General features: G+C 44.6%; 1 protein-coding gene across 2 annotated transcripts in view; it reads right to left on the bottom strand.

Annotated features, from left to right (window-relative positions):
• The window catches only part of pdgfc (platelet derived growth factor c), a 432,641-nt gene that overhangs the window by 54,482 nt on the left and 354,929 nt on the right, over positions 1-23,230 (bottom strand). For both annotated transcript variants that reach the window (XM_078212016.1, XM_078212010.1), the window contains exon 4: positions 19,137-19,338. In XM_078212016.1, coding sequence (XP_078068142.1) covers positions 19,137-19,338 — 202 coding nt within the window. The remainder of the gene's footprint in view (positions 1-19,136; positions 19,339-23,230) is intronic.

Raw genomic sequence — 23,230 nt, 5'->3', positions numbered from 1 at the left:
GATTCTTACAAAAATGTTTCTACAATCTAAACCCCACTTCACCAGCTTTTGAAGAAGCATCAGCAATGGAAATGGGGAAAGGAACAAAAAGAAGCATTTAACAAAGTAATGCAAGCCTTACAGTCATCAGCATTGCTTGTACACTTCGATCCAACCAAACCATTGGTATTTACCTGTAATGCTTCACCATATGGAGTGGGAGCAGTTTTGTCCTACAGGATGGCTGATGGAGTGGAAAGACCAATTGCATTTGAGTCAAGATCATTATCAGATGCTGAGAAAAAGTATTCTCAGATTGATAAAGAAAGTTTGGTGCTAATTTATGTGAAGAAGTTGTTTCATAAATATATATATGGTGGACATTTCACCATAGTAGAAATCATAGAAAATCATCATAGAAACCCTACAGTGCAGAAGGAGGCCATTCGGCCCATCGAGTCTGCACCGACCACAATCCCACCCAGGCCCTACCCCCACATATTTACCCACTAATCCCTCCAACCTACGCATCTCAGGACTCTAAGGGGCAATTTTTAACCTGGCCAATCAACCTAACCCGCACATCTTTGGACTGTGGGAGGAAACCGGAGCACCCGGAGGAAACCCACGCAGACACGAGGAGAATGTGCAAACTCCACACAGACAGTGACCCGAGCCGGGAATCGAACCCAGGACCCTGGAGCTGTGAAACAGCAGTGCTAACCACTGTGCTACCGTGCCGCCCCATAGTATCAGATCACACACCGTTGTTGGGTTTATTCTGAGAGGATAAATCAGTGCCACCAATTGCCTCTTCAAGGTTACAGAGGTGGGCTCTATTGCTAAAGCGTACAGTTACTTGTTCCAGCATCAACCAGGAACAATGAGATGAAAGGACTTGCCTGAAGTTATGTTTAGTGGCTGGGCATCGATAAAGAAATTGAAAGATTGTCAGCCAGTGCCTGAGCTGTGAAGCCCAGCAGTAATTGCTGCCACTGGTGGAAACGCATCCTAGGGTGCAGCCAGGTACGTCGTGGACAAGAATACACATAGATTTGGCCAGTCTGTTCATGGGACATATGTTTCTCATCTTTGTTGGCGTACATTCTAAATATTTGGATGTCCAACTGGTGAAGTCTACAACAGCTACAGCCATCAATGACAAGTTGAGGCAGATGTTTGCCATCCACGGCATTCCAGAGGGCTTAGTGTCAGACAATGGCACATCATTTACAGCAGAGGAGTTTCAGAAATGTGCTGTCAAATGATATTTACCATGTTAGCACCTTACCACCTAGCCTCCAATGGTTTAGCAGAACGAGCTGTACAAATGTTCAAATCATCAATGAAAAAACAAGTTAATAGGCCATTACTTTTACAATACCATGCTCCAGGGGTCATACCAGTAAAATTACTAAGAGGACGCTGTTTGTGAACACCTTCCCAGCCCCAATGAGCTGCAGCCCACCCATCCAATACTCACTAGCTGATGGCACTGGGAGCAGTGCAGAGGCTATTAGATCCTGTTCCTTAATTTCGTCTTTAGCTCATGAAATCTGTGACTACATGACTTCAACTTTTGTTGCCTTCTTCATGTTTCAACATAATCCACCTGGCTGTTTCCCGATCTTCCACAGAAAGTTTGGCATCCATTCCATAATTTCCTTTATCTTAGCATCAGGGAGGCAACGCATTTTATGAAACTTCTGTCAGCAGTTGAAGAAATATCGACTTCCCTGACTATCAAATCCACCAGCATTTCTACAATTGTGCTATCCCCTGTGCAGTTCCCTTGCCACAGGCTACCACGCTCTGGACACTGCATTCCTTTAATATTCCTTTAATATATTTCTGTAAGATTCCTGTATTGTCTGTTTTCGTTTCCTTTATCTTACAGTTTGGGACATATGCCTCCTCTCACCTTGCTTACCTCCAGTTGGTGTTTTGTTGCATCAATTAATAATGGATTTCTTCCTCTCTCACTTTCCTTTGAACTTTCTTGCCCACCTCTGTAAGCTTTCATCACTGGAACATTCATATTCTACAGACATAATAAGGAATGCCATTCTGATTAATAGACACAATGATAACCTCATGCTTTAAGCAGTTTGGCAATTCCTATTATGATGTAACATTTTCACATACCTATACTATAAAGTATAGCAGATACTAGATATTTTTAACTTGCGTGCTGTGGGATTTCTATATCAATGTGTGCGGTACTGCTTTGAATTATATTTAAGTTACAGTCTAAGAATGTGAGACTGTACTGGGAATTGATAGATAGTTTATCAAAATAACATGATCTAAATGGCTGTTGAGTGAACATTAATCCCCATGTAATTTAAACTTCACAAGAGATACTGCTCGATACTTTAAGGGGCCACACATTATACAAAGTGTGCAGCAATTGAATACAAGTTCTAGTTGTAAAATTGGAATCTTGGTTTAATTAAAGTATGATATTGCCACTTTGTGTGTTGATGTTAACTATTAGCTGACTGATTAGCTTGGGATCATCGCCATATCGGGCAGCTGGGCTTGTGTTCTTTGCTGGAAGAAGGTATCCTTCCTGCTCCCACGAAAATAAATATTTACTTGTGGGGTGCTCTTTGGCCACCATCTCGAACTGGAACTGGACAGTGCATACATTGTGCACACTCTTTACAATGCTTACCCCAGTGATAATCAGAGTGCTATGTAGGTCATTGGACCCCAATTTGCAATTCAACTTCAAGTGGATGGAAAGCAAGAGCGGTGTGGTCTGATTGCACAATGATAGGCCCAAAGCAGGTTTGCTGCAGACACAGGACAGCAACAAATATTCCCAACAGTTTTGGGGTACAGTCCTGTTTCCAACGTGTGGAAACCCTCAAAATGTATGGTTGATTTAATTACTTCTTGACCAGAATACAGGAATATGGACCGAGTAAGGGCAGAAAGTTTTTTTTTAGTTTAGTTAGGGCATCATGGTCGGCACAGGCTTGGAGGGCCAAAGGACCTTTTCTTGTGCTGTATTTTTCTTTGTTCTTTGTTGTTCTTTATATATAGCATAGAATATCATTTATGCACCGATATTCACCAATTTTAACATTAATCTCCAATAAATGATTGACCATTCAGAACATAGGTACCCCAATTAAGTGACTGCTAAAAGTAAAGTTGAAAATTCTCAGGTAAGATCTATTTTCATAAGAACCATAGAATCCTACAGTGCAGAAAGAGGATTTTGGCCCCTGCTGGACATTGACAATTCATCACAAGTGATTAAATATTGCCACTGCTTCTCTACCATCTTACCTTTTAACCTATTTTCTCAGTCTACTTTAGCCAACTCTTCATACTCTTACAATTGCCTTTATTTGCTTTTAAGGCACAAGTTTAAGAATAACATTTCTCAACCTCAAACTAAACTTAAAATTCTATAATGCTATGATGATTCTTGTCTGAGGATTCTTCACTATGAAGGGCGGCACGGTAGCACAGTGGTTGGCACTGCTGCTTCACAGCTCCAGGGTCCCGGGTTCGATTCCCGGCTCGGGTCACTGTCTGTGTGGAGTTTGCACATTCTCCTCGTGTCTGCGTGGGTTTCCTCCGGGTGCTCCGGTTTCCTCCCACAGTCCAAAGATGTGCGGGTTAGGTTGATTGGCCAGGTTAAAAATTGCCCCTTAGAGTCCTGGGATGTGTAGGCTAGAGGGATTAGCGGGTAAATATGTGGGGATAGGGCCTGGGTGGGATTGTGGTCGGTGCAGACTCGATGGGCCGAATGGCCTCCTTCTGCACTGTAGGGTTTCTATGATTTCTAAGTCATCAATTAATCCTGCTTCATTATATATTATCAAATGCAAGATAGCCTGCTTCCTGGTTGGTTCCAAGATATACTGTTTCAAGAAATTGTTCCAAAAACATTCTATGAACTCGTCCTCCGGGCTACCTTTGCCAATTTGATTAATCTAATGTATATATAGATTGTCCAGGATTAATGCAGAATTTTGCTTACTCGTCCCATTATTTCTTGATTTATATTCAGTCATGTTCAGTCCAAAGATGTGCGGGTTAGGCCGATTGGCCGTGCTAAAATTGCCCCTTAGTGTCCTGAGATGCGTAGATTAGAGGGATGAGTGGGTAAAATATGTAGGGATATGGGGGTAGGGCCTGGGTGGGATTGTGGTCGGTGCAGACGTGATGGGCCGAATGGCCTCTTTCTGTACTGTAGGGATTCTATCATTCTATCTGTCATATTGTTTAGCTACAGTCAGCGAGTCTGTAAACTACTCTCTACAGTGACTTCATTCTGTTGCTATTTCTCATCTCCACCCAAACTGATTCTATATCCTGATCCTCCAAACCCCAAGATCATTTCTCACAACTTCTGATCTCATATTTTATTCACAGAGCTACCCCCTTCCTTTTCCTTTCTTCCTGTCTTGACAAAATGTCAAATGTGAAAATTCACGTCTGAAACTTGGTCATCTTGTAACCACATCTCTGCAGTGGCTGTTATATCATACTAACTTATTTCAATTTCTGCTATCAATTCATTAATCTTGTTACAAGTGCTAGAACATAGAACAGTACAGCACAGAACAGGCCCTTCGGCCCACGATGTTGTGCTGAGCTTTATCTGAAACCAAGATCAAGCTATCCCACTCCCTATCATCCTGGTGTGCTCCATGTGCCTATCCAATAACCGCTTAAATGTTGCTCAAGTGTCTGACTCCACTATCACTGCAGGCAGTCCATTCCACACCCCAACCACTCTCTGCGTAAAGAACCTACCTCTGATATCCTTCCTATATCTCCCTCCATGAACCCTATAGTTATGCCCCGTTGTAATTGCTCCATCCACCCGAGGAAATAGTCTTTGAACGTTCACTCTATCTATCCCCTTCATCATTTTATAAACCTCTATTAAGTCTCCCCTCAGCCTCCTCCGCTCCAGAGAGAACAGCCCTAGCTCCCTCAACCTTTCCTCATAAGACCTACCCTCCAAACCAGGCAGCATCCTGGTAAATCTCCTCTGCACTCTTTCCAGCGCTTCCACATCCTTCTTATAGTGAGGTGACCAGAACTGCACACAATATTCCAAATGTGGTCTCACCAAGGTCCTGTACAGTTGCAGCATAACCCCACGGCTCTTAAACTCCAACCCCCTGTTAATGAAAGCTAACACACTATAGGCCTTCTTCACAGCTCTATCCACTTGAGTGGCAACCTGTAGAGATCTGTGGATATGGACCCCAAGATCTCTCTGTCCCTCCACAGTCTTCAGGACCCTACCTTTGACCCTGTAATCCACATTTAAATTAGTCCTACCAAAATTAGTCCTATCAAATTTATCAGGGTTAAACTCCATTTGCCATTTTCAGCCCAGCTTTGCATCCTATCTATGTCTCTTTGCAGCCTACAACAGCCCTCCACCTCATCCACTACTCCGCCAATCTTGGTGTCATCAGCAAATTTACTGATCCACCCTTCAGCCCCCTCCTCTAAGTCATTAATAAAAATCACAAAGAGCAGAGGACCAAGCACTGATCCCAGTTACCTATCCAATTGGCCAACTTTCCTTATATCCCACACCTCCTCACTTTCATCATAAGCCAACCATGGGGGACCTTATCAAATGCCTTACTAAAATCCATGTATATGACATCAACTGCCCTACCTTCATCAACACACTTGTGCTGTGAGCATTCAAACAAACAACTTTTAATTTAGCCTTTTTACCAATTTTTAACAGCAAAGGCTCAGACAAAACTGTTCCTGATTATCTTTTCTCCTGTCACAATCAGTACATCTTCATTTCTTGTTGACCTGAATTAATAGTTTCAATAATAATAGATTCCTTCATTTTTCACTCCTGCATCAAACCACGATTCTCTTCTGTTACAGGTCGAAAGATTCTTTGAGGAGATGGTTGGGCATAAAACCACCAAACGTTTTGACTCCCTTTCATAATTCTTGCGACGTTTTATCTGATTGCTTTTGGCACATGCAGTGTGTGCTGGCCTCTCTACGTGTTCCCTTTGAATTCACGTCTTATTGCTGGACAAGATTGCTTTCTGGCATTAATCAGGTTTGAGTTACATTTAGAACACATTCCATGAAATTGTTTTTTACATTTATGGGATATTTTTATTTCAACAAGTCAATACGTTATTAAAAACAGAACAAGCTCATCAAGGCTGCGTTTCCAAAATAGATGGGGTCACAAGCCACAGATAAGATATGAGGGATATAAAGTGGAAATGCTGGAACTACTCAGCAGATCAGACAGCATCTGTGGTGAGATAAACAAAGCTAATGTGTCAGGGTGAAAGGTCATTGAAAACTCAAACATTAATTGTTTTTCTCTCCGCAGGTGCTGCCTGAACAGGTTCAATAGTTCCAGCATTTTATATTCCTGTTTCACACTTCCAGCATCAGCAGTATTTTGCTTTTCCGAGATATGAGAGATTTGTTTCTACAACCTACAATCAAATATCTGGCAGAGCTCTGTTGCAGTGTGCATATTGTACTGAAGTTTTGAAGTGTGTGGTAACTTCCAGGAAATGTTAACTAGGAGTGGATTTCGAGCCACAAGGTGCACAGTGACAAGCATCAAATCTCCAATCTCCTCCTCAATCCCCAATCCCCTTAGCACTGCTGCCTCTCAACGCCAGAGATCTGGGTTCAATTCCTGCCTCGGGAGACTGTGTGGAGTTTGCGCATTCTCCCCGTGTCTGCGTGGGTTTCCTCCGGGTTCTCCAATTTCCTCCCACACTCCAAAGATGCGCAGGTTCGGTGGATTGGCCATGCTAAACTGCCCCTCAGTGTCAGGGGGATTAGAAGGGTAAATAGGTGGGGTTATGGGGATAGGACCTGTGTGGGATTGTTGCTGATGCAGGCCCGATGGGCTGAATGGCCTCCTTCTACATTGTAGGGATTCTATGATTCCTGGGCCAAGTTTATGGGCATGATTTTCCTGGTCTGCTGCACTGCTGGAGTAGCGCAGAGGGCTGGGAAATATCGGTGGGGGGGCTGTAGCGAGCGTTGTGACTGGCGTCCAGCTGATCACGACTTTCCCAGGTACTTTTTTTTTAAGCATAATCAGTGAAGTCGGGAATGGGTTAATGAACTTCAATCTCGAAGTGTCAAAGTGACCTCTGTGATATTTAGAGCTTGTGAGAGAAATACTATAGAACTCATGTTTTCATTAGGGTGTTTTCATGCTCACGTATCCAAGAACAGATATGAGCACATTGTTGTATGTTTTTCTGTTCAAAAATGTGGCTAACCCGCCATTTTGTATTCTTTAATTATGTATTGCTGTGTAACAGTGGAGGCTTATATGTAGGCCTTCTCTGGCGTATAATGATACCTTCATCATAATCTGTACCGATATACATTATATAAGTACCTACGAACGTATATAAACTGTTGTATGCCAGTTAACTGGTTTGTGCAAAGACTGTAACTTTGTACGTTAGTAAGATACCCCACCTGTACTCACAGAGAACAACAACACTCGCAGCCTTGGGATAACCGTGAAGAAAATGCCAAGGCAGCAAGGTTCACACAGGAAGATGTGCAACTGCCTGGGAACCTGTGAGCCTGGGAAACTGCGTACGTGCAAGTAGGGGCATAAATGTATGTTTTTAGCCTGTAATTGCTGAGACATCTGAGGCCATGTTAGGCATCGGACGGTCTCCCACAATTGTGCAAATAAACCAATATATTTTGACCTACGAATAGACTGAGAGGTATCTTTACCTACAACAATCAGCCCTGTACCGGAAATCAAACGTAAGGCTGATCACAATATGGAAATCTTTATTTTCATATCAATAGCGAGCCCAGGACAGTATCGTCCGGGCTCGCTAATGTTTCCCCCCCACCAGGAGACATTCCCCCCAGTGAGGATTAAAGTTGGTCCCCATCAAGGGAAATCTGACACGATCATCCTGCTGATGGGGACAGAGGCCACTGAGGCCCCCCCCGGGAGGTTGGCCACCCTCCCCCCCCCCCCCCCACCCCTGGGAAGTTGGCCACAGGCGGGGAGAGCCCCGACACTGCCAGCCTGGCTCCTTGGCATTGCCCACTGGGCACTGGGTCTGAAGGGGCAGGATCAATCATTGGTTGTGGGGGAGTGTGGTGAACCATAGTTGGTTACCACTATGAGTGCTGAGCCATAGATGGTCAGCACTATGGGTGTTTGTAGATATGTTACTGTTGTTACTGTTGGTGTTAGGGTTGGGGCTGTTCTACCTGTTGATATTGTTCTGTGGTACACTCCAGTTGGCTCCGCCTACCGGGGAAGTATAAAGGTCACTGCACTGCCTGGTGACCCTTTAGTCTGGGATTGTATTGTATGTAGTGTGCTCCATTCTTGTTAGTAATAAAAGCCTTTATTTCCCGGGTACGATCTAGCCTCCCGAGTGATTTAATCGCGCATCAATTTTATTACTAACAAAATTTTGAAAAAAAAAACCATGGAGCAAATGTTGAAACCCGATCGGCTTACTTTAGATCCACGTGCGGCGGGAGCGTTGAACACTTTCGACCATTGGTTAAAGTATTTTCAAGACTACATCGATGCCTCAACAGCCATTCAAAACGACGCCGATAGACTGCGGGTCCTCCACGCAAGGGTAAGCGACACCGTATACTTATCAATCCGCGATGCCCAAGACTACAAAGGGGCCATCGAACTACTTAAGAAATGGTACAACAAACCGCCAAACGAGATCCATGCTCGACACCTTCTAGCCACTCGACGGCGGCAGCCCGGCGAAACGACAGAACCGTACCTGTGTGAACTTAAGCAGCTAGCCAGAGCCTGCAACTGCAAGCCAGTGTCGGCGGCCCAGTATACGAACGACTTGATCCGAGATGCGTTCGTGGCGGGAATCGGCTCATCGTATATTCGCCTTCGGCTGCAATAGCAAGGTAATCTAGACCTCGCTAAGACAGTAGAATTGGCTGACGCTAAGGAAACGGCCTCCAGAAGTCTGGAAACGTACCCCACCGACCACGTGGGAACATCGTGGCAAGTACAGCCACCGACTCTACTTTATTCAGCGGCTACGAAAAACTGCACGATTGTGTTTCCAACCTCAGACCTGACGACAGCGGCAGCTCCAGGAGGCCCGTGGTGTTATTTCTGTGGATTGGCGAAGCACCCTTGGCAGCGATGTCCAGCTAGAACGGTATTTTGCTCCGCGTGTGGAAAGAAAGGGCATTATGCCAAAGTCTGCAGGACCAAACCACTCTCCAAACATAGCAGCGCGGCGTGTGATTCTCCTGAGCCTGTCTCCTTGTCTCCAGCGTCTCTGAGGTCTTCCACCACGTGCGATTCCAGAGCGCTGCCATTCCTGACGACGGAGACGCAAGACACGTGCGACCTGCAGGGGCCGCCACTTTTAGCGCCTCCGACCACGTGCGATCCATGGGCGCAGCCATTTTGGTCGGCACCGACCGCAGACGACCAGCAGGGGTCATCATCATCAACCATCTCAGCTGCCTGCAGTTGCACCCAAGACCCAACGGTGGCGTCAATCATCCTGGACCAGGCCAAGCCTCACAGACTCGACAAGTCCATTATGGGCATAGAGGTAAATGGACGCCAAATTCATTGTTTGTTTGACAGCGGCAGCACGGAGAGCTTCATTCACCCTGACACCGTGAAACGGTGCGGTCTCCAAGTACGGACTGTCAGACAGACAATTTCGATGGCGTCGAGGTCCCGGTCTGTTACCGTGCTAGGGAGCTGCGTGGTCAACCTGACGGTGCGGGGCACAGTTTACAAGAACTTCAGGCTCCTTGTGTTACCGCACCTTTGCGCTCCGATGCTCCTGGGACTAGACTTTATGGTCCACCTGAGGAGTGTAACCCTGCAGTACGATGGGCCACTCCCTCCACTTTCAGTGGGAGCACAGCAGCCTCCAAATTGCCCAGCGCGCTCCACGTGTAGCCTTTCGACACTCAGAATCACCCCACCATCTTTATTCGAGAATCTCGTGCCAGGCTGCAAGCCCATCGCAACCAAGAGCAGGCGTTACAGCGCTGAGGATCGGATCTTTATTCGATCTGAAGTTCAGCGGCTCCTCAGGGAAGGGATCATCCAACCTAGCTCTAGTCCATGGAGAGCGCAAGTAGTGGTGGTTAAAACTGGAAACAAACCCCGGATGGTCATAGACTATAGTCAGACCATTAATAGATATACGCAGCTGGATGTGTATCCTCTCCCGCGCATATCTGACATGGTCAACCAGATTGCGCAGTACCGGGTGTTCTCCACCATTGACTTGAAGTAAGCTTACCACCAGCTCCCCATTCGTTCAGAGGACCGAAAATACACGGCCTTTGAGGCGGATGGTCATCTTTATCACTTTTTAAGGGTTCCCTTTGGCGTCATGAATGGGGTCTCGGTCTTCCAGCGTGCAATGGACCGAATGGTGGACCGGAACGGGCTGCGGGCTACCTTCCCGTACCTGGATAACGTGACTATCTGCGGCCATGACCAGCAGGACCACGATGCCAACCTCCTTAGATTTTTACGCACTGCGTCTCACCTGAATCTGACCTACAACAGGGAGAAGTGCGTATTTCGCATGCGCCGCCTAGCAATTCTCGGATACGTGGTGGAAAACAGGGTCCTTGGCCCTGATCCAGACCGTATGCGTCCCCTCCTTGAACTTCCCCTGCCCACTAGCATCAAAGCACTGAGAAGATGCTTAGGCTTCTTTTCATACTATGCACAGTGGGTTCCCAATTATGCGGACAAAGCCCGTCCGCTCATCAAGTCTACCTCCTTTCCCCTAGCAACAGAGGCTCGTTTAGCCTTTGAAGGGATAAAAGCCGACATCGCGAAAGCCACGATGCACGCTGTTGATGAGTCCATCCCCTTTCAGGTGGAGAGTGATGCATCTGATTTCGCCCTGGCCGCCACACTTAACCAGGCGGGCAGGCCCGTCGCCTTTTTCTCTCACACCCTCCAAGGCCCCGAAATTCGGCACTCTGCGGTGGAAAAGGAGGTCCAGGCCATTGTGAAGGCCGTTCGGTACTGGCGCCATTACTTGGCGGGAAAACGATTCACCCTGCTCACGGATCAGCGGTCCGTGGCGTTCGTGTTCAACAACACGTTACGGGGTAAGATCAAAAATGATAAAATCTTGAGGTGGAGAATCGAACTCTCCACCTACAATTATGATATCATGTACCGTCCAGGGAAGCTCAATGAGCCCTCAGACTCGCTGTCGCATGGAACATGTGCAAGTGTGCAGGAGAATCGATTACAGGCCCTCCACAATGATCTCTGCCATCCGGGGGTCACTCGGCTCTTCCATTTCGTAAAGGCCCGGAATCTACCCTACTCAGTGGAGGATGTCAGGTCCATAACCCGAAGCTGCCAGGTATGTGCTGAATGCAAACCGCACTTCTACCGACCTGACAGGGTACACCTCATTAAAGCCATTCGCCCTTTTGAAAGACTGAGTGTGGACTTCAAGGGCCCCCTTCCTTCGACAGATTGGAACGTGTACTTCCTCAATGTGATTGACGAGTACTCACGATTCCCTTTTGTCATTCCCTGTTCTGATACGACCGCTGCCACGGTTATCAAAGCATTACGGGATCTTTTCACCCTGTTCGGTTACCCCAGCTATATCCATAGTGATAGGGGCTCGTCATTCATGAGTGACGAATTGAGGCAATACCTGCTCTCAAAAGGGATTGCCTCAAGTAGAACTACGAGCTACAACCCTAGGGGTAACGGACAGGTTGAGCGAGAAAATGCTACAGTCTGGAAGGCTGTCTTCCTGGCGTTGAGGTCTAAAGGTCTTCCAGTCTCCCGTTGGCAAGAGGTACTCTCTGATGCGCTCCATTCCATCCGCTCACTCGTGTGTACGGCAACCAACGCTACTCCACATGAGAGGATGTTTTCCTTCCCTTGGAAGTCTTCCTCTGGGACCTCATTACCGTCTTGGTTGACGTACCCAGGACCTGTCCTCCTGCAGCGGCATGTTAGGACCCGCAAGTCCGACCCCTTGGTTGAACAGGTCCATCTCCTCCACGCCAACCCTCAATATGCCTATGTGGCATATCCTGACGGGCGAGAGGACACGGTCTCTATTAGAGATCTGGCGCCTGCAGGGGACTTGGAAACCCCAGTCACTCCCACACCCCTAGTTAGGGACCCCCCGACCCTTATCTCCCCTCCTGACACGGCGCGGGCAGTATCGGGGCCACCACTTAATCCTCTTACTCCCGTGTACAGCTTGCCTGAGTCCAGGAGATTGTCACCACCTCCAGGCGTGCTCAAGTCCAGCAGATTGTCGCCACCTCGTGGTCCACCTGTCCGTGAGGAACTGGAGGAATCACTGGACACCGCCTTGGAGAGGTCACCACGGTTACCAGAACCGGCGTTACCGCCAGTGTTGAGGAGGTCGCAGAGACGGTGCGGTCCTCCAATACGACTGAACTTGTGAATATATGAACAGTTGTTCTGTTTTATTTTGCCCCGTCGGCCTTTGTTTTAAAGGAGGGGTGAATGTGGTGAACCATAGTTGTTTACCACTATGAGTGCTGAGCCATGGATGGTCAGCACTATGGGTGTTTGTAGATATGTTACTGTTGGGGTTAGGGTTGGGCTGTTCTACCTGTTGATATTGTTCTGTGGTACACTCTAGTTGGCTCCACCTACCGGGGGAAGTATAAAGGTCACTGCACTGCCTGGTGACCCTTTAGTCTGGGATTGTATTGTATATAGTGTGCTCCATTCTTGTTAGTAATAAAAGCCTTTATTTCCCGGGTACGATCTCGCCTTCCGAGTGATTTAATCGCGCATCAGGGAGGACCTGTTGCACACACTGCATTTGGGGTCAGTGGGGTTTGGATGGAGGAAGACAATCAGGGGACAGCGGAGGGTGTCGGGCTGGCCATCAAGGGGTGGTGGGGGGTGTTTTTAATTCTATTTTTAAAAAAATTCATTCATGGGATGGGCATCGCTGGCTGGCCAGCATTTATTGCCCATCCCTAGTTGCCCTTGAAGGGCAGTTGAGAGTCAACCACATTGCTGTGGTTCTGGAGTCACATGTAGGACAGACCAGATAGGGATGGCAGACTTCCTTCCCTAAAGGACATTAGTGAACCAGATTGGTTTTTCCGACAATTGACCATGGTTTCATGGTCATCAATAGATTCTTAACTCCAGAATGTTTTATTGAATTCAAATTCCACCATCTGCCGTGGCGGGATTCAAACCCAGGTCCCCAGAACATCAGCTGAGTTTCTGGATTAATAGTCTAGCAAGAATGCCACGAGGCCATCGCCTCCCCCAGTCAGGGCTGGTTGGTGGGCTGGCGATCGGGACTGGCCTGTGGGGTGAGGGTCAAGGATTGGGAGGAAGGGGTTAGGGAGGCTGGCGATCGGGGGCAGGGGGGGAAGCAATCGGAAGGCCGGCGATCGTGGGGCCTGTGTGCATGCGCCGATCTCCCCACTGACAGATTGGCGGCCTGCTCAGCGCGCTGATGCCGGCCTCTCGGGCAGGATTAGGCCTCACCCCTACTTACCAGCATGAATCCTCCTCTCTCTGTGAAGCACAGATTGCTGCAAATCCATTCCACCAAGTATGCTCAAAAACGGGTGGGAAAATCTCCCATTTTGCCACTCAGTGGGCACTTAAGATATTTTGGGGGAAAATCGTCCCCTATATGTCCCATAATGGATGCCCATTCTATGACATAAGGAACATGCCTCCAGGGCTCTTTTTAAAGTGTGAATGCATCAATAAATCAGAGCTCCCATTCACTTTTAGCAGACTTGTTTGTGACCAAACAAATGACTTGCAAGGTTGCCTGCAAGTTCTCCAAACTTTTCTTGGAGTTACTAGTGATTTATTTCCCTAAACGGGAAGAAAATATTTCACAGATACCTCATAAGAAAGGTGGGAGAAATGACAGAAAAATATTCACATCCCTGCACCCATTTTAAGTCTGTTTTACATTCACAGTGAGCAGGAGCAAGTTGTGTTGGCAAGGACAACACAGGAGTTGGCTTCAGGCAAACTGACTATATGAGGGGCCAGCAATAAGTTTGCATTGAACAAGTAATTTTATGAGGTAGTGGATGGCCCACGAGGGAGTGTCCGGACCATGGCTCATATGGAGGCCATATGGAGGATGTAACTTCCAGCAAGCATGGTATATCCTGTGGCATGGCATCAGCACTCCACATTCTACCTCTGAGCATACGGCCACCTCCAATGAATTTCCAGGCTCTCACAACAGGAGTTTGTGTTGCTATCTTTTGTAGTTTTATTAGAAGTTGTAAAATCTGCCAAACAGACTGGGGCTCCAACCAGTTACTTCACTTTTCAAGGATAGAACACATTTTTAGAAGTTTTAAGAAACTACTCCTACAGTCTGCTGGTCCACAGATGTGAGTGATAAATGGCAGCATCATGGGAAATCCAGTGGCACAGGAGTAAACAAAAGTAGCATTGTTGTGCAGAATCTTAAATATTTCTCACCATTGTGAGAAAATGGGTTCCCTTCCACAGCTTAGCAGCCAGGTGTCATTTCATTTCATTCACATGGCCAGGGGCAGAGCTCCGTCACATCTATGGCAGTTTCTGGTGCTGCAGAATGAACAGGTGTTCTACTAAAGTTGTGACTTTGATTGACAACATGAAGGGCCCCTGCAATCCCTCCTCTCCCCACTGATATAATAGAAGGTTCTCTCTATTGCTCCCTTCCCTCAGACAAAGCAGGTAAGCTGGAAAACTAATCCCATATTTATGGACTTCTCAAGCCACACCTACACGCGGTCCTCCAGACACAAAGTTACATCAGCAGTATACAGCCGGGGATTGTCTCTGCAAGGGTCTGCAGGCCTGGGAAACTCCTAGTTTGAGTATGAGTGACAGAGCTACATTACATATCCAGTGCACCAATTTCCAACATATTAAGATTTTAGCAGACTCCTCCAGTAAAATTTGTAACTAAACTCGCATGTGAATGGAGCTGGATCCATTTATTCATTCTACCCAAAACTGGGATCTATTTACTTTCACTGTTACAAAGCCTACTAGAAAATTAGAACAATCAGCACAAATGCAAAGTAATAGTGAATGTCGCAATGTTAAAAGGATATATGTTTCCTATTGTGTCAGCAACATTATAATGAATACTGACCAAGTCATAAGTGAGGAATTACTGTATCATTTTTCCAAAATAAGGCGGATAGAAAATTGGATATTCTCACCATGGATGCACTCATGCCTTAAACTCAATGCTAATTTGAAGTCATACTTCATCTTGAAAGAATACATTCCAGTCCATCTTCTGCAATGTAAAATTTGAATGGGATGGTATCTGGATCAAGGCATTTCTGACCCGAATTTTACTGGCCCTTGGGGGGCAGAATTGAAAATGGGGAGCCAGTAAAACAGAGAGGAGTCAGCTGCTCGGGAAGTTTCCCAGTGTGTGGCAGCACATGTGGATTGGCTGCCCATTCCATGGAGGCAGTCAGTCAATTTGCCCACAATTATGGCAAAACCGATAGATAACTTTCTCAACCATTACAGGCACTCCCTCAAAATAAAAGTAGAATTTCAAAGACAGATAGAATCATCCAGTGAAGTAAATCCCAGTTTTATTCATCCAATCGTCTGGCAGCGTACTGTGTGTCACTATATGTTACAATGCCTCGGAACAAAAATAGAGATTCTTAAGTTTATGCATATTATAAATCATAACAGTCTGTCCTGTAACTCTTCCTGACCAGCGGCAATGGAACAGGCAAATGGTTAAAGAGAAGCTCTAGTTCGCATTCTGCTCTCAAGAATCTGCGATTTAACACTGCTGATTTTGTAGCTGATGAGGCTAAAATCTGGTGAAAGCTACATTAATGAATGCAAATTGGATTTGTGTGATACAAACAGGCCCTGATAAAATTTGAACCAGCTGCTGAACAACTATAGTGCCATCTCAAAAGTATCCTTGATTAATACTTTTCATTTTAAATAAATCTGCAATGCCTTTCCATTGTTTGTTTGTGGACTGGAACTGAATAATTACACCATTTATTGGCTAAAAAGTAACGAGACCAGCATCCAACCAGTTTAGGTTACTGAGCAATGGTGTCACAAACCATGATTATGATTTTCTTTTATATACCATTGATATTATCATGGAATCACAGAACTGTACAGCTCAGACAGAGGGCATTTGGCCCATCATGCCTGTCTTAGCTCTTTGAAAGGGCACTTGTACTTCTTCCTTGCTTTTTCCAATTTTCTACCATGAATTTGCCCCCATTTTGCTTTTGGGCAATATTAACCCAGAAATGGAGACCATTAGTCAAGTTGAGGAAAGGAAGAGAAGGAAAAGAGATGGACCATGAGAAGGTGCAGGAAACTGGTATCTTCATTTTAATTCATCCTTAGCTGGTGGGTGTCACGAGCAATGCTGGCATTTATTCCATACATCTTCTGTTGTCCTGAGAAGGTTTTTGCAGACTTTTTAAAAATAGCGCTTCTGGTACAAGTAACTGGCTCACCAGTAGGGTAAGATCAGCAAGTTTCATTATCAAAAGGACATTAATATTCATTATCAAAAGGCCATTTTTATGAAAATGGTCACTTTTTATCTATTGTAGTTCTAAAATTTTAAATACCAAATTCAAAATCTCGAACTGCCATGATGAGATTTCTACTGATGTTCTCTCGGCCAATGGATTAAAGTTCAGTAACATAACCACTAAGCTGCTGCACTCACAGATGTGCAAATATTTATTTGGGAGGTCATCAAGATTGTTAGTTCAAATACAGTATTCAATCTTTACCTATTTCCAGTTCTGCGTCCTTTCATAAGGTTTCCTTTCATTCAAGATTTCATTGAAGACACAGTTCTAATTCTGCATTATCGTGAACATCTCCTTTATCTCCACTCAGTTCTTCCAATTAAAAGGTGTTGCTATGGGAACCCATATGGCTCCTAGTTATGGCTGCTTCTTCTGGGGTATGTGGAACATTCTTTGTTGCAGTCCTACTCAGACCCCCTTCCTTATCTATTTTACAATACATTGATGACTGTATCAACACCATTTCTTTTTATCACTCGGCACTGAAAAATCCAAAATTTTGCTTTCAACTTCTACGTTTTCCTCACCTTCTCGTCAAATTCCTACAGTGCAGGAGGGGGGCCATTCAACCCATTGAATCTACACTGACATTCTGAAATAGCATTTTATCCAGGCCCACCCACATTCCCCCACCCTATCCCTGTAATCCTGCGCATTTACCATGGCTAATCCACCTGACCTACACACCTTGGGGCACTAGGAGAAATTTAGATGGCCAATCCACCTAACCTGTACATCTTTGGAGTGTGGGAGGAAACTGGAGCCCCGGAGGAAACCCACACAGCTCCAGGGACCTGGGTTCGATTCCCGGCTTGGGTCACTGTCTGTGGGGAGTTTGCACATTCTCCTCGTGTCTGCGTGGGTTTCCTCCGGGTGCTCCGGTTTCCTCCCACAGTCCAAAGATGTGCGGGTTAGGTTGATTGGCCATGCTAAAATTGCCCCTTAGTGTCCTGAGATGCGTAGGTTAGAGGGATTAGTGGGTAAAATATGTAGGGGTATGGGGGTAGGGCCTGGGTGGGATTGTGGTCGGTGCAGACTCGATGGGCCGAATGGCCTCTTTCTGCACTGTAGGGTTTCTATGATTCTATGAGACACAGGGAAAACGTGCAAACTCCACACAGTCACCCAAAGCCAGACTCGAACTGCGTTCCTGGCACTGAGGCAGCAGTGCTAACCACTGTCCATCTGTTACTCTTCCCTTCCTCAACTACCCATCTTATTTTTGGGGAACTGTTACCAGCCAATATTAACTCTTAGTACACTTCCTCCTATAGCTACCTTGCCCAGATTTTTTTCACGCCCCCCTCCTCAATTCCATTCTCTATTCGCGTCTGTTTGGATGATACAACGTTTTGCATCAGCACTTATGATCTGTTTTCCTTTCCCTTCAACTAGATATTCTTCTCCTCCTGAACTTGGTTGACAGGGCCCTTAACCATGCCCATTTCATTTCCTGCATTTCTGTCTCTATCCCGTTTTCCTCTCCCACAGTTGGTGCAATAAAATACTTTATATGCTAACGAGCAGGTTAGTTACTATGGAGGGTTATCAGATTTTTTGCTTTTTAAGAAGTGATAGATAATCTTCAAATCAAAATACAAGGTCAAGGCTATAACATAAAAGCATAAACATTCATTAAAACAGGGAATGGAAAAAAAATGCAAATACTGAGTGGCCTCTGGATCTCAGTGGTGTTCACACATTCATTCCAGCTGATTATTTTCCACCCATGATATAGCTACTGGATTATTGACTTTGCCATTCAGGGTTGAGGTGGTCCTAAACTTCCATCACCTGCAGTTACATCAATGTCAAAAAGACATCGCTTATCTCTCCTTTTCATCTCCTTCCCTCTGCCACCACAACCCCACCCCCACCCCCACTCACCCACTGACAATCCCCACCCCACACTCCTCCTCATAAACTGGATAACCACTAACTTATCAGGGAGTTCACAAATATGGATCTTGCTTGGTAGACAGCCAAAACAAAAAACTACTTATCATTATCAGCAGCACAACATACTGTTAAATGGACAAATGCATTACTGCTACAATCTGGACTGCAACATGCCATTCATTAGAGATGTGATGCTTCAACGGTAGCTGTTGTTGTAAGCTGTTGGGCATAGTTGGTAGGTCTTCTTAAGATATTTATAACCTTAGGTAGTTCAACAGTACAGTAAGCATTCATTAACTGTTAGAATCTATGTAGATGGGCACAGTGAAGGTCCTAGCTAGCAGTTGTCTTGTGTTGGGATTCCCCCTGGATTCTCTGCTCCCGCCATCATTCCTGCCCATTGAAAATGGGGCGGAAAATCCCATCACTATTCAAACAATTCGAAGAACCTTGCAACAATGTAAAATATTCACTGAATTTTAAAAATGTGAAATATGATTAATTCATTTGATAGAGGTTCTACTTAGATAAAAATGGGGAATAATATCCTTTGGAAAAATTCTTGCCAAAGCAGTTTCACATACAATAATAATAAGTAATGATTGGCAAGCTAGAAAGTAAAAGAGAATACTTGCCTCTGGATTTTCTACCATGAACAAAAGCCTTTCCGAGCATCTGCCAGGTTGGTTTGTACAAGTCTTCCAAATCTAGTTGCCAACTCTCTGGTTCCAAGTACTTGATCAATTCTTCTATTGTGTCAAAGCCTGAGAGAGCGTCATTTAAGCCATCCAAAGATAGAGGAGATGGTGGCATGATTGTTGGGCTTTCAAGGTGCGCCTATATTTAAAACAAATTTAATACAATGATTAGAGGTATATGGTTCTGTAATTTTAGTTTGATACTGACAAAATAACAAGATTTTAAAAGTGTACATTTCATGCTTTTGTGGTTTTACAATGGAACGGTCAACTAATTGATGGATACATAAGATCATTTTTCAAGACTCCTTTGGTACATATCAAGTGCAATCCACTGAACAAGAGTTTTCCCTTCATCTAGCAATCTGCCAAATCCACAATCATTTTGACTGTTGTTGATCAAGTGTTTCCACTTTGGAAACAATCCAGAAACTCCAGCTATTTGTGCCGGTGTTTAAATTTCAGCTCAAACTCATTTACATAATCACAAATGTAAAAGCTTTCATAAATTAGCACAGAGGACAATGATTTAGAACAGTTTATTTACATTAAAATGTTCAATATATTTAAGAGTAACCTGATACTGTTTTATTAATATAGTTGGAAATAGGTTTAACAAAAGGGACTATTTTTAAAGTGTCTAGACTACCACTTAAAAAATATATCTTAAATAAAGTATTCGGACAAATTTACCACTTTCATTGATGTACTGTAAGTCACTTTCATGGTGAAATAAATATGTTCAATGAATAAAGTTTTAAAACGTGCTTACTAGTGTCCTTGCACTAAAGTAAGCTTAATTTGAAGAACCTCTAAGGGTCTCTAAGGGTCCCTCTCAGGAAATCTCTAAGGGTCGCAAACAAGCAAAATTAGGGAACATTTGCCCTGGTGATTAACTCAATCTGGGTGCACGGCCAATTTTGTATGTGAGGTCACTTCCAAAATGATATTGTTTTTAAATCAGTGCAAAAGATCATGAAAACTCAATTTGTGCTGAACATAATTTACACTTGAAGTTTCTTGATCTTATGCTGGCTTGGGAAAACGGTATAACCTAGCGGAAAGTCTATTTCAAGGATCAATTATATTCCAAGAGCTAATTTCTATTCTTCACTGACTGTTTCCCACCATCTCCTCCACCACCCATCAAATAACTTGTATTCCTATGGTTCTCTTACGGTGGCATTTCACGTACCCGCACAAAATAAAGTATCTTGCCTAATAAGCAATCTTCTCTCACCTCTAATTTCCATCTCTGTTATAATCTTTTATCTTTTTATTTTAATTGGTACTGCTATGCTTCTCTGGGCTTTCCCCTCTTGCTTCTCTAGGCTTTCGAAAATAATATTCCACAAATTCCTCCATCTCCTGGCATCTTCACTGTGTTGAAATCAGACCTTGTCACACATTCTGAAACAGATTGCTGAAGTTTCAGGAGTGGGCTTCTTTGCCAGTTAAAGGATTTATATTGCAATTGTTCTGTCCATTTGTACAGATAGCTTTAGACCATTTGAAAAGTAGTTCGGGAAATTTTAAATCATTTTTTGTTGAGGCCAGGAGCAGTGTACAAGCATTCCTCTCTCATCCACAAAAATCTCTGACTTGCTTCCAGCCCATTCAAAGGCTGCGCATCTCCCCTCCTAACCTCAGGATTAGTTCGGCAAACAACACCTGACCTGCTGTCCATAAGAACATGGGAGCCAGCTATTTCTCACCTTATGCAGAGCCACAAGTTGGCCCCAACTCACTGACAACAGTAAAATGAGGCCTGAACCAAAAATAGTTTGAGCCTCCAGATGACAGCATTGGGTGGACAGCATCTACTGCCTTTGGCTGGAATCTTACCACAAGTGGCATTTTTCCCACTGCTTGGACCAAAAGTACAACCCGGCCCCAATGGTGCCGGCTAATGTCATGATGTTCAAGAAGGTGGTCAACTGAGAAGCTACCTCGGTGTTCACCATCCAAAAACTGTGCGGCCCAGAGGATTCAAAGTTGTGCACAGCAGGCAGGTGCAGGAGAGGTGGATGTTGCTGATGCATATATAGAACTGTATAGGCCCTCCTAGATGGAGGCGCTCCCTGAAGACCTCTATAAATATAAATTTAAAAATGGCCCAGTTGCTAGGCTATTGTCATGGAGGGAAAACTCTCCAAGGGGCTGCTTCTGTGCATCAACCCCACTTCCCCCCCCCACTCACTAGTGTTGCCTCCTTGGAAGTTTCCCAGAGGTGGGACCATGCTGAAAGATTCACATGCCAACCAGTAGCGGGAAATTATGTTTGATTGTCTCTAGTTCTGCCTCCGCAGTCGAGTGAAAATTTGGCCCTTTCTGTCCAACCTGGGCAAAGGTTTTGGAAGGCAAGAAAGACTGAAGAAGATATAATCCTCTTCCAAACTCTTATCTCTTCCTCTTACAACAGTCAGACATTTCGAATTTAGCTTTGATTAAGCCATGACATGAGTTAACACATGGTATCTTTTGATAAGTCTCAGGCCAACTTAGCCACAGGAAATCTCAGCATGCTTTAAAAAAAACTTTGGCCAAAAATCAGTTTTGCTTGTTGAAGATCTTACAGCGTATTAAAATTTAAATCTCTGCAGGCCATTCGGCCACACTTTGATATCCAAAAATCTTTTTTTTTTAGAACCGCCTCATCTACTTTTTCTTCGTTTGCAATGGTAGATTAAATCCTTTAACCCAATCTCTCAAGATTAACAACAACTTGTATTTATATAGTACCTTTAATGTAGAAATAACATTCAAAGGTACTTCAGAAGAGCAGTATAAAACAAATTGACAAAAATAATAAAAATCGATGCATCAGGCTTCTAAGAACCTTAAGTCTGGTTCTCCGAAAAGGCAATCCAAACTCTGCTCCTTGAAGAATTTTATTCTCAGCCTCACAGATGCTACAATGCTGAAAGCATCCTCACTCTTCGATTTCTTCTTGCCAACGTGGCAATACTTCAGCAACTTCTATTCAATGAAAAGAAATTGTGCTTGGTGTAAATAACACTGCTGATTTACTGTCTGGAGTTGTCCGGCCTCACCCACAACTGCGATTCACTGGTCCCGCTGCAGTGAATGGAGTTTTGGCTCAGCGCCAAGTTCTCTGTTCTCATTGGCAGCAGTGGTGGGGCGAACAAGGTCAGAGAATCCCAGCCACTGTCGTTCTTCCACACTACATTTGAAGACAAACTTCAGCCCAATTTTTTAACAAAATTCAACTTTGGCCCAATCTGACTGTATACTAAAACAGGTCAGACAATATTCAGTAAAACGCTAATCCTTCTTACAAAGCCAAATATTGTGATTTTTCAATTAATTGAGCGGCAGGAAGAGGTCCTGAATTCTTCATTTTAAGACAGACATATGTACATCACATTATTGAAGGAGAAAATGGAATAGAAGCATGTTCCTAAGACAAATCAGTGTGACAGAAAATGCTGGAAAATCTCAGCAGGTCTGGTAGCACCTGTAAGGAGAGAAAAGAGTTGACATTTCGAGTCCAGATGACCCTTTGTCAAAGCTTTGACACTGATCACTGCTTGCTTAGGATTGTCTGTCTCCACATTTACTTTCTCCTTAGGATTTCACGCTGGCCGAGGGAACCGTGGTTTACTCAAGAAGTTGAATCTCTTGTGAAGAGGAAGGAGGAGACTTATGTAAAGATGAGACGTGAAGGCTCAGTTAGGGCACTTGAGTGTTACAAGTTAGCCAGGAAGGACCTGAAGAGAGAGCTAAGAAGAGCCAGGAGGGGACATGAGAAGTCTTTGGCAGGTAGGATCAAGGAAAACCCTAAAGCTTTCTATAGGTACGTCAGGAATAGAAGAATGACTAGGGTAAGATTAGGGCCAGTCAAGGACAGTAGTGGGAAGTTGTGCGTGGAGTCCGAAGAGATAAGAGAGGCGCTAAATGAATATTTTTCATCAGTATTCACACAGGAAAAAGACAATGTTGTCGAAGAGAATACTGAGATACAGGCTATTAGACTGGACGGGATTGAGGTTCATAAGGTGGAGGTGTTA

This window comes from Mustelus asterias, chromosome 1 (genome assembly GCF_964213995.1).
Source record: "Mustelus asterias chromosome 1, sMusAst1.hap1.1, whole genome shotgun sequence".
NCBI classification, from domain to species: Eukaryota; Metazoa; Chordata; class Chondrichthyes; order Carcharhiniformes; family Triakidae; genus Mustelus; species Mustelus asterias.
This window is presented reverse-complemented; position numbering and strand designations above follow the sequence as displayed.